The sequence below is a fragment of the Eptesicus fuscus genome, chromosome 6 (genome assembly GCF_027574615.1).
Source record: "Eptesicus fuscus isolate TK198812 chromosome 6, DD_ASM_mEF_20220401, whole genome shotgun sequence".
NCBI classification, from domain to species: domain Eukaryota; kingdom Metazoa; phylum Chordata; class Mammalia; order Chiroptera; family Vespertilionidae; genus Eptesicus; species Eptesicus fuscus.
The window spans coordinates 105,983,598-105,995,767 of record NC_072478.1 but is presented as its reverse complement, the minus strand read 5'-3'; the positions used below and the strand labels follow the sequence as shown (position 1 = coordinate 105,995,767).

Here is a 12,170-nt window from a genome sequence, read left to right as displayed (position 1 = left end):
TGATTCCTAGTATTTTAGTGCAACTCCTAGTATTTCAGGTAAGTGGACAAGATACACCCTCTGTTCCCGCGTCCGGTGGTGGGGGAATCCCTACCTAACCCCAAAGGTCTCAAAGCTGGAGAGGCCGGGGACTGAGACACCTTCCTGATCCCCCGCTACCCCACAGCCCCAGGAGGAGAGACAAATGGGAACCCGGCGTCCCGACCGGGCGGCCAGCTCTCCCCGCACAGCGCCTCTCAGCCGCTGGAGACTAGGAAGACGCTCCCTAACGGGACGGCACGCAGACTTCTGGGAAATGGAGTCCCGCTGCCCCGGGTGGGCCCCGGCAGGCGACTTCCGGCGTCCTCGTGCGCATGTGCACGCGGGCTGTGTGCGTGTACGCGCAGGCGCCTAGCCGCAGCGCCGCTGTCGCTTCCTGTCCGAGCCCAGGTCACCGCTGCCCCCGGTGCCCCAGCTTCGGCCTCTGTTGGGCGAGGATCCCGGGGCCGGCGGGGCCGGGCGCTGTCCGGTCGGGCCGCCACCCAGCGGGCGCGGGGCTGTGCGCTCAAGAGCGTGCGCGCGCGGGCGGAGTGTGGAGCGGGGACCCGGGAGGCGACCCCGGAGCCCGCGGGCCAGGCCCGAGGAGCTGGGCGGCGGCGGCGGCGGCGGCGGCGGGGTCGGGCTGGGCCCGTCTGCATCGCGGCGGCCCGGCCGAGGCGCGCGGAGCGGTGAGGCCCGGGAGGGACGTCCTCCTGAGTGAGTCTGTCCCGCAGGCCCAGAGCCGGCGCCTCGGGGACGCGGCTTGGGAGGCGCCGAGGCGGGGACCCCGGGAGAGAAGCGGCGGCGCCTCGGAGCCTTGGGGCAGGTCAGCGAGTCCCGACGGGCGGGTTGTGCGTTCGCGGCCCCGGGCAGGTCGGCGTCTTCCCGCCCGCGGTGAGCAGGGCTGGGGACTCGCCCCGGACGAGGACACGCGAGTTTGCGGGAGGGAGTGGGGACCGCTTCCCGGGGATCCGCATGTCCGAGCCGGAGGGGCAGGCTGCTGGGAGTGGGCGCTGCCCCGGACTTGGGACTTCCCTGTCTCCTGGGGTCTAGGGGGTCCCAGCCTGGGTTTCGACGGTGCCCCTCCTCCCTGCACCCCAACACCCCTTCCTCCGCCTCGCCCTCCCCGGGTTCCAAACGTGTCTAAACGTCCCCCAGGACCGTGTTCACTGGCCTGAGCGTGTGCCGACTCCCCTGGGAGCCCCTGTGCAGCCCCGGTGCAGCGCATCAGGTCAGCCTGCAGGGGGCGTCCTCCGCCTCGGTGCGGGCGGAAGAGCTTGGGCCTGAGAAGGGCGGTGACTTGCCCGGGGTGTCCCTGTGGAGGGGGATGGCTAACAGGACTCAGACTCCCAGGGCAAGTGTTCTGTCCACTGTATTATAGTTAAGTCAAAGTTTCTTAAGAGATTTTTTTTTTGTTTTCAAGTTTGTGCAAAATATTTAGACTTAGCCCTGCTTGAGTGTATTCCTTTACTCAGAGCATCCTGCAGACTTCTTGATCTTAAATTGTTAAAAGAGTAAAAAAATAGATGACTGTAACAAAATTTCTCTTTTTATCTTCTCTCTATATAAAAGCCTAAGCCACCTACCCCCAACCGTCAGGTAGCTATGATGCGCACTGACCACCAGGGGGCAAACACTCCACACACAGGCATGGAGACACGGAACAGACTGATGAATCTCAGAGGGAAGAGGGGAGGGCGGGACGAGATTAACCAAATATCTTACATGCATACTAGAGGCCCCGTGCATCCGTGCACCGGTGGGGTCCCTCGGCCTGGGCTGCGGGGATTGGGCGGAAACTGGCAGACACGTCACCGCACAGTCTGAGGGGTCCTGGTTTGCGAGAGGGTGCATGCCAGGCCGAGGGACCCCACCTGTGCACGTGCACCAAGCCTCCAGTGTTAATGACGGGGAGTTATTTCAATGGGCTTTGACGTTCATTCACTAATGAGAGATGCATCCACTCAGTCACCACATAATGACGTGGGCGTTACAGACACACAGGTGGGCTCTCCCTCATCATTCTCTGTCACTTCTGAAGGTTTAAAGAGACAGTCTCCCGAGGTGTCTGATGGAACCTTCTGGGCGCGTTCTTATGCAGGAAGAGTACTTCCTTGGCAGGCCACATCACTCCTAACTTCATTGCCTGCATGTTCCTTCTCCAGGTCTGCCTCTGGTTTCACAGTCCTCGTTTTTCCAAGAGCAGCAGAAGATGGATAAATCTCTGGTGAGTTTTTCTGGTTACGTATTTCTCCCCTAGTTTGTTTTATAATACACCTTTTGGAGGTGAATAGTTCAAACATTAAAATGGGAAAGTAGACCGGATAAAAGATATGCTCAGACAAAACATAGAGCAGCAGGTCAGCCCCAGGCATTTATCATGTTTGCATGTGTAGATAGCATGATCCTCCCGCACTCTTTTTTTTAAAAATATATTTTTATTGATTTTTTACAGAGAGGAAGGGAGAGGGATAGAGAGTTAGAAACATCGATGAGTTAGAAACATTGATCAGCTGCTTCTTGCACACCCCCTACTGGAGATGTGCCCGCAACCAAGGTACATGCCCTTGACCGGAATCGAACCCAGGACCCTTCAGTCCGCAGGCCGACGCTCTATCCCTGAGCCACACTGGTTAGTGCCCTCCTGAGCACTTAAAGCCCAAGTACAGGTGTGCCTCGTGTTCTGACATTCATCACAAAAATGACAAATACCATCCAATATTTGACTTACATTGACCAGCCAAAACATTTGTTTTCTCATAGTTTTTAAAGATTTTGTTGACGTCCTAAGCCAGTTTGGCTCAGTGGATAGAGCTTCAGCCTGAGGACCAAAGGGTCTCGGGTTCAATTCCGGTCAAGGGCACGTACCTTGTTTGCAGGCTCCTCCACAGCCCAGGCCCGGGTTGGAGCTCGTGCAGGAGGCAACCCATCAATGTGTTTCTCTCACATCAGTGTTTCTCTCTGTCCCTCTCTCTTCCACTCTCCCTATAAATCAATGGAAAAATGTCCTCAGTTGAGGATGAACCAAAAAAAAAAAAGATGTCGTTGACGATGTCACTATAATTGTGAGGAGCCATTCTAAATAATGAGCCCTGAGCCATTGCCATCTGTGCCTTGTGCCTCCTGTAAGCCAAGGGCATACTGCCCCGGGAGCACTCCATGCATATAACTTTGCTGGTAACGACAACATTGTTGTCCCATAGATCCATTGTTGTTAATGCTTGATCCAGGGGGAAAACCAGGGCCATCGGGAGGAGTGGCCCTCTCACCCTTCAAATAAGTCTCCCCAGGTCTCTCTCCCGTCATCTGTTGGGGTTGCACCGCAGACTGTGCAGTGACGTGTCTGGCAAAGATTACTGATGCCCCATTCATGGTTTATCTGGCAGCCTGCAGCCTTGCCCTCCCCTGAATCCGACCTGGTAAAGGCCCCTGTGATCTAGCCAGTCCTAGCCTCAGCCACTCCCGCCTTGCCCATCTGCAGTGCCCTGTGTGGGTTTGTGTACAGATCTTTCCTTGGACTTGGTTTTAAGAGGCAATTCTTTCTCTCAAGGAGCTTTTCTTCTCCTTGGGGCGATAATTCATAAAAGTAGTTGTGGGAGATGACAGACAGCCCCCCGGCCCCGCAGTTCTTGGGAAGCTCTGTCGTGAGGGTGAGCACAGCCTGGGCATAACTGTCCCTTCTGAGTGGGAGGCTGTCACTGGGGGGAAGGGCCTGGGCCTGGTGTCAGGATACTGGCGTTTTCTTTGCTTTTCTTGCTGATTTAGAGTCTCAAGTGTTTATAAATTTTTCCAGTGAGTCACATTAGTAAACATTGTTTTCCAAGTTTATTTTGTTTTCCAGGATTACCATATAATTTTGTAATATTTTCATTTTGAAAAATTGAGAACTTAGTATTTTTTAAATTTCCCAAAATGAGCAAGTTTGTGTGGGTGAGATCCCTAGTTCAAGAGCGCCCTCCTCAGTGAGTACTGGGTGTAGCGTGTTTGGTGATGGTGATGGTGATGGTAATGGTGGTGGCGGCGGCGGCGGCGGCGGTGGTGGTGGTGAGGAGGAGGAGGAGGAATTCCTTGGTTTTGTGGTTCTTCCATTTCTGTCTGGTCTTAGTCTCCCCGCCCTGGCTCTGGAGCCATGTCAGTCGCTTTCTTCAGACGGGCCACGCAGGCGGCGTGCTGACTCCTGACTGGAGGCGTTTCGTGTCTGAGTGTCTTTTTCCTGATGTGCAGGAGGGAGGAGGACTCTTGCTGGCTCGGGGACCCTTGGACCAGTCTTTGGCACCAGTAGGCTCTCACTGTCCCTGCTGAGGCCTGGGGCTGGTTAAAACCCTCTGGGGGACACTTTCCTCCCAGCCTTTACTGGGGGGACCCCGGTGCTTCCTCCCTTTCCTGGCCAGTTAGGACGGGCCTCTCGGAAAATGTAAGGCGCCGGTGATCCCCTCGCCGCTGCGGGAAAGCTAGCTCTGAGGGTAGTGACGGGGATGGTCACAGTATTCTCACTCCCAGGTCCATGTTCCAGCCTGTGTGACCACATCTAACTCTTCTCACTCTGACCACACAACTGTCCCACAGTTACTGGTCTGAGGGGGCTCTGAAACACACTGTTCATGGCTGTTCCTTCGTCTTCTGTAACTAACCTGAAATCCTAAATATCTGCAGTTCTGATTGGTTTCTTAATTCGTTATCCAAGTTCCTGAAATCCACTTTCTTAAAATTAAAAGTGCCCGAAAAGCTGCTTCTTTTTTCTTAATCCTCACCCGAGGATATTTTTTTCTATTGATTTTTAGAATCAGTGGAAGGGAGGGAGAAGGGAGGAGAGAGAGAACTATTGATATAAGAGAGACACATCGGACCATGACTGGGGCCGGGGATCGAACCTGCAACCCAGGTACATGCCCTAGACTGGGAGTCAAATTCAAGACCCTCTAACTACTGAGCAGCACCAGCCAAGGCAAAGCTGTTTAAGCCAGAGGAAGAACAATGCCATTTCCCCTCTCCTTATGCATAAACGTGAACTTGGCCAAGCTACTAGTACCTAAAGCTGTCACCAAATCACACAGTGGCTTACAACAGTCACGGTCATGCTGTTTTCAAGCGGCAACAGTGCATTACAAATGGAAATGGTCGCTGACAGTTCCTGTGGGGGCCCTGGTCGGACCTGCCGCAGGCTTACCCATGCAGGACAATGGGTAAGCCTGCGGCAGGTCCTGCCTGGCTTGGTGCTGCCTGGCTTGGCTGGCGCTTTGGTAACTGGCAGGCATTGCCGATTGGCTCCTGTAAGCTGGAGGGACAGGTCTGGACAGGAACAGCGGCTGGATTTCGGGCATGTTGAGTTTGAGATCTGGACCTGTCAGGAATTTAGGAGAATCTGGGCTGGTGCCATCCATTTGGGAAATGCTGACACATAGGCGGTAATTAAATCCATGAGGCCAGATGGGAGCACCATCAAAGCCGCGAACGCAGACAGCAAAGAGTAAAGCACCGAAAAGGGAGCCAGAGCCCTCCATCTTGGAGGGAGGAGGAGCCAGCCGAGGAGACTGAGCAGGAGCAGCTGGGAGCAAGAGCAGAACCAACACCACTCGTGTCTGGAAGCAGAATGAAGGAGCAGGTGCCCGTTTCCACGAGTGGCCCCCAGGCCTGCGCTCCTCAGGGGCGGGCTGCATCTGCCCGGCTGAGTCTCCCCAGCAGCCAGGAGTGTCTGGCTCACAGTCAAGACCGTTTCTTTTTGGGTGTGAACTCTGAGTGAACTCGCTCAGTGTCTGCCTGAGAGCTTGGTTTCCCTTCCACAACCTGTAGCATAAAAGGGATACAGGGTCCCTGGCTGCCTCTACCAGTGAGCTCGGTAAGCTCTTGTCCCCGGACGCCTTGTCCACGTCACCCAGTTCCCATCGCGCTGCTATTACAGGAGCCAGTGTCATTCAGGGACGTGGCTGTGGACTTCACCCAGGAGGAGTGGCAGCAGCTGGGCCCGGAGCAGAAGACCACCTACAGGGACGTGATGCTGGAGAACTACAGCCACCTCGTCTCCGTGGGTGAGCAGAGCGGCCGAGTTGCTAAGACATGGGATTTCCCACACGTTTTCTGACTTTGAATTTGATGGGATAAATGTGAACAATGTGTCTTGGGCATCAGGCAGGGCATTTACCTCCCTGTGAATCTGGGCACAGCTCAGAGGGGCACTTGGGTTGTGTATCTTATAAGGCACCGCTTTCTGCAGAAGCCCAGCAGCCAGGCTCAAGTTCTCTTTCATTTCTGTTAATAGGGTGTCACCTTGTCAAACCGGAAGTTATCATCAAGCTGGAGCAAGGAGAAGAGCCCTGGAGAGTAGAAGAAGTCCTACTTCACAGTCGCCCAGGTGTGTTTGGGAGGCAGCGAGGAGATGCTGCTAACTTGGCAGTGTTTTTCTGGAATTGTTAATGGTTCCAAACCTTTAGAAGTGACTAGAGATAGTTAGCTGTGTGCTTTAGCCACCTGACTCCGAAATCTGTTCACCTGTGAGGTCACGTGGGCCTGTGCTGCTCGTTAGTCCTGAGCCCCAGCCCTTCCTCAGAGGTGACAGCAGGAACTGGGGCTCCCTCTTTTCCCGAGTGCTGTTCATCTTGTCTCTCCTGTTTCCGGTTGCTCTGCTGTCCCCAGTGCCTTCGTAATGAGTCCAGTGTGCAGAGAGGAACTGGGACTCATCCCCCTCCCGCCCCTCCACAATGTGGATCTGCTTCCTCCTCCAGGGGTTTGTTCTGTAAAGGGGTCCTTCTGCCTCAGGTCTCTGGGGTTTCAGTTCATCGGGTTTAAGTGCCTTGTCTGCCCTGTCCTCGGGGGGTACACCTTCATTCTCTTGGATTTGTAAGGTGTGCTCACCAGAAGTTCCAGTTAACCTGTCACTCATTTCACAGGATGAGCCTACAGTGATTCCCTGTTAGTTCCTGAAGGAATTAGCTTCCTCATCCTCTGAGAAGCAACACAATCATGGCCTTGTATTGCCTGGAAAAGTAACTTTCAGTTGTTTCCAAAAACGCTGCTAAACTCCATTTAGTCCATATGTGTTCTGTTCATGTGATCATTGTCCCTACAGCTCTGCCTTTCAGTGGGGTGTGCTTTGACTGGCCAGATAACACATTCTTTAAGTCGGAGCTCAAATTTTCAAACCCTTCCCTCCTTGAAGTTTTTCTTTCCAACTCTTATCCTTACTCTAATCTCTTGACTCAACTCCTAGGTCTGATCAAGGAATCTAGTATCTGATGGCATATATTTTTAGCTTGAGGCTCATCCCTCCCCTGGATTCTAACCCTGTAAAGAAAGGAGCATACTCCCCTTGCTGTGGTGTGTAACGTGTAGTACACGGTTATTTCTCCTTTTTCCGAGGAGCCAGACAGGTGGCAGAACTTTTTTTTTTTTTGTAATATATTTTTATTGATTTTAGAGAAGGGAGAGGGAGAGAGATATATAAACATCAATGATGAGAGAGAATCATTGATTGGCTGCCTCCTGCATGCCCCCTATAGGGGATCGAGCCCACAACCCTGGGCATGTGCCCTTGGCCGGAATTGAACCCGGGACCCTTCAGTCTGCAGGCGGACGCTCTATCCAGAGCCAAACTGGCTAAGGCGGCAGAACTTCCTTGTCCCTCATTCAGAAGTAATTTACAGGTCATTATTTCTGAGCATGCATGTTTAGGTCACATCTCATATATCCTGTAGGTACTTGACAGATACCTACATGATTCAGATTACTAGTAAGAACAGCTTCTCTAATTTCTATTTAGGGGTTCAAAAGATATAGGAAATAGAGTCATACTTCCTAAGAGATGGGTTTTGGTTAAGAAAAGAGAACAGAGCCCTGTGGAGTAATTTGAAACCCAGAATTTCACATGGGATTTTAAAGTTCCACAAGGCTGAATCACTGTGCAAAAAGGGTTGTGTGGAGAGTAATTACTTTCAACTTCAAAGAAAAATGGAGCTACTGGAGATGAGACAGGATTTGAGAAGTGTTTTCTGAAAGCATGGAAACCCCTGAGAGGTTCTGAGTAGACCAAGGCTGGAAGTCAAGCAGACTGAAAGCAGGAACAGAGGCTTGGGGTTGAAAGGAAGCTGGGCATTGGCGGTGCCACAGCATCTCGGGACAAGCTGATACATCAAGCCTACACTGAGCTGTCTCTCCCAAGCTGATATGAAATGATGCTGTGTGAAGTTCTGCTTCTCCTCCCCAAAACAGATCCATCCTTGGAGACAGATTCCAGCCCTCCTATCCAGCAGTGCTGCTCGTTGCTGTCACTGGACTCCATTTGCTGGGAGTTCCCTCGTGTCTGTGTTGTCAGTCATTCATCTGGCATCCTGTCTGCTGTTCTGTGGTTCTACTTTACCTTCTATACCCAGTTTTGAACGAGATCTTAGAAAGTAGTAAAGGTCAAAGATGCTTGTCTTTGTCAGTTAATTCCCCCCTTTTGTCACCACTGGGGAGAGGAAGAGGGAGAGAGGGGGGAGAGAAATTTTTCAAACTAAAGAATAAGGGGAGCCCTGGCCATTTTTCTCAGTGGTTAGAGCATCGACCTGAGGACTGAAGGGTTGAGGATTTGATTTCAGTCAAAGGCACGTACGTCAGTTATAGACTCAATTCCCGGCCCTGGTTGGGGTGTGTGGGGAGGCAACCAATTGATATGTCTCTTCCCCATCAATGTTTCTCCCGCCGCCCCCCCCCCCCCCCCAATCTTTCTAAAAAAAAATAAATGGAAAAAATATCCTCGGGTGAGGATTAACATACACAAGAAAAAGAATAAGGGGGAAAGGTATGGATGGAATTATTTTCATCTATGAAGCTAGCATCTATGCCACAACCAAATGCTTATGTATGTCTCATCCCATATCATATGTAGGAAGATGTACAAAATTTGGTTAATTTTGCCTCTTTTCAGCAGTCTGGAAAGTTGACCTGATAGAGAGAGTCCAGGAAAGTGAAGACAAACATTCCAGGCAAACTCTATCCATCAGCAACAAAACCCTGATTGAAGAGAGAGCTGATGTTCTTGGTAAGACTTTTAATGTGGAAATAAACCCTTTTCCTTCAAGAAAAACATCCTATAAATGTGACTCATGTGAAAAGAGCTTAAAATCCACTTCAGAATATATTAGTAGTGACGGAAGCTATGCAAGAATGAAGCCTGATGAATGTAGTGCCTGTGGGAAATCGCTTCTCCATGTGAAGCTTGAGAAAACTCACCCAGGGGAGAAATCTTATGAATTTAATCAAAATGGGGAAGCTTATACTCAAAATAAAGAAAGTGTTTATCAGAACGTTCATATTCTGGAGAAACCCTTTGACTATATTGAATGCCAGAAAGCCTTTCGGAAGGATGCAGTTTTTGTCAATCCCATGGAGAAGCCCTGTAAGTGGGATGAATCTGAAATAGCCTTTCTCCAGATGTCAGACCTCAGTGTACATCCAACATCTCCTATGGAAATGAAACCCTATGAATGCAACGCATGTGGGAAATCCTTCTGTAAGAAGTCAAAATTCATTATACATCAGAGGACTCACACAGGAGAGAAACCTTATGCATGTAATCAGTGTGGGAAATCCTTCTGCCAAAAGGGAACCCTCACTGTACATCAGAGAACACACACAGGGGAGAAGCCCTATGAATGTAAGGAATGTGGGAAAACTTTCTACCAGAAGTTACACCTCATTCAGCATCAGAGAACTCACTCAGGAGAGAAGCCCTATGAATGTAGTTATTGTGGAAAATCATTTTGCCAGAAGACGCACCTCACCCAACACCAGAGAACACATTCAGGAGAGAGACCCTATGTTTGTCATGACTGTGGAAAAACCTTCTCCCAGAAGTCAGCACTTAATGACCATCATAAAATTCACACAGGCGTGAAACTCTATAAGTGTAATGAATGTGGGAAATGCTTCTGCCGCAAGTCTACCCTCACAACACATCAGAGGACACACACAGGAGAGAAACCCTATGAATGTAATGAATGTGGAAAATTTTTCTCTCGGTTATCATATCTCACTGTACATTATAGGACTCATTCAGGAGAGAAACCCTATGAATGTAATGAATGTGGGAAAACCTTCTACCTGAATTCAGCCCTCATGAGACATCAGAGAGTACACACCGGAGAGAAACCCTATGAATGTAATGAATGTGGAAAATTATTCTCCCAGTTGTCATACCTCACTATACATCATAGAACTCATTCAGGAGTGAAACCTTATGAATGTAATGAATGTGGGAAAACCTTCTACCAGAATTCAGCCCTTTGCAGACATCGAAGAATACATAAAGGGGAGAAGCCCTATGAATGTTATATATGTGGGAAATTTTTCTCTCAGATGTCATACCTCACGATACATCATAGAATCCATTCAGGAGAGAAACCTTACGAATGTAATGAATGTGGGAAAACCTTTTGTCAGAATTCAGCCCTTAATCGACATCAGAGAACGCACACTGGAGAGAAAGCCTATGAGTGTTACGAATGTGGAAAATGCTTCTCTCAGATGTCATATCTCACCATACATCACAGAATTCATTCTGGAGAGAAACCCTTTGAATGTAATGAATGTGGAAAGGCCTTCTCTCGAATGTCATATCTTACTGTACATTACAGAACTCATTCAGGAGAGAAACCCTATGAATGTAGCGAATGTGGGAAAAAATTCTACCACAAATCAGCCTTCAACAGCCATCAGAGGATCCATAGGCGAGGGAATATGAATGTGCTTGATGTGGGAAGGCTTCTCTGAAGTCAGACCTCATTTTACATCAGAGAACCTTTCAGTGTAATGTTAACTCCTACCTTTGTTAAGTCAGAGTTCACACAGGGGACAGTGGACCCACCTCTGTGCATTACTCAAACTTGTAATCTGAGAATTCACAGGGTGGAAACCACAACTACAACAAGACACGCGACTTGTGGGATACCAGACTGTAAAATGTGTGAACACATAGAATGTCCATACACTTCCATGGAGTCAGGCTGTTTCACATATCAGGGAATTCATTCCAAGGGGAGATCTGTCATTTTACAGAATGTGGAAAACACTCCTCTGGAAATTACTAATATTAAAAGTTATGTTTCTGTTATAATATCAAGTTTTTTGTAATATACATAATGTGAATAAATGTACTCCTTGTATGAATAGAAGCTATAAGACTAGATAGCTGATCAGGACCACAATACAGCCACATTAGACTCATACATGAGTGTGTCCTGAGCATACAGGCCTTTGTTAACTTGCTTTTTAGAATGGTACATTACAGGGACTATGTTCATTTGGAATCATGTTTGAAAAGGCAGAGTATCCTAATTGGAATAATTTGTAAGACATATGTAAGATTAGCTATTTTGATAGTACAGCCATGTTAGTACTTAGTATGCATTGCCACTGAGCTAGTATTTGGTATATAGAAAGTATGTTTCTTCTTGTACGCTTCCCTAGCACTTACAGATGTATTTGATTATTGTTAATGAACTAAATAACTAAACACTGCCATAATGAAGTGTTTTATAATGTTCACAACTATATCTGAGTCAGCAAGAGACAGAAAATGATGTATAAAATAGATAGAAAACTGCATAGGTAATTTTAAATTGTTAATGCCAGAAGTCTCCAGTAGTGAGAAAAAAAAAAAACTAGTATTCATTGAACGCTATACATTTTAAAACTGAACTTAAGATATTCCTGTTTTTATCTAATTTTGATCTATTTTTATTTGGATGCCTACACAAATGTCAATGTGTAAACCACCATACTATATAACTTAGGAATTATGTGTATTTTATTTGATATGATAGCATTTTTAAACATTGTGCTCTACTCCTTCCTGTTCCTGAGTGATTGAAGAACATGTTCACGTGGGTTTGGGGCAGACATTGCTGAGTAACCACCCTTGCCACTTGCTCCTTACTGTTTGCTGGCAGAGTTTGGGTATCCATTTCTCCTTATGGAACGGGGATAAATCCTGATCAGTTTCAACCAGTAATGCTAATCCCTTTCTCATTACCAGAAATGGGGTGGTCTTGGGACCCAATTTTAGACACATATACAAAGGAGATACCTGACACATTATTTTTGGAAAAGGTTTCCTCAAATATTCAAGGAGTCCTGCGGGTGACGTGGAAGCTTGCATTGAACGTTGCCTTGCTGGGAAG

At 48.9% G+C, this 12,170-nt stretch overlaps 1 protein-coding gene across 6 annotated transcripts; it reads left to right on the top strand.

Moving 5' to 3' along the window:
- The first annotated feature begins 259 nt into the window (after nucleotides 1–259).
- On the top strand, nucleotides 260–12,170 carry ZNF12 (zinc finger protein 12). Of its 6 annotated transcripts, none has more exons than XM_054718188.1 (6): nucleotides 260–315; nucleotides 753–844; nucleotides 2,184–2,245; nucleotides 5,918–6,044; nucleotides 6,275–6,367; nucleotides 8,921–12,170. In XM_054718188.1, the coding sequence occupies exons 1-6, from the start codon at nucleotides 296–298 to the stop codon at nucleotides 10,759–10,761; spliced, it is 2,235 nt and encodes a 744-aa protein (XP_054574163.1). In that variant the 5' UTR covers nucleotides 260–295; the 3' UTR covers nucleotides 10,762–12,170. The 6 variants fall into 6 exon arrangements, with proteins under 6 accessions (XP_054574163.1, XP_054574161.1, XP_054574167.1 ...); XM_054718186.1 differs by having other exon boundaries at nucleotides 8,918–12,170; XM_054718192.1 differs by lacking the exon at nucleotides 8,921–12,170 and adding an exon at nucleotides 8,221–8,505.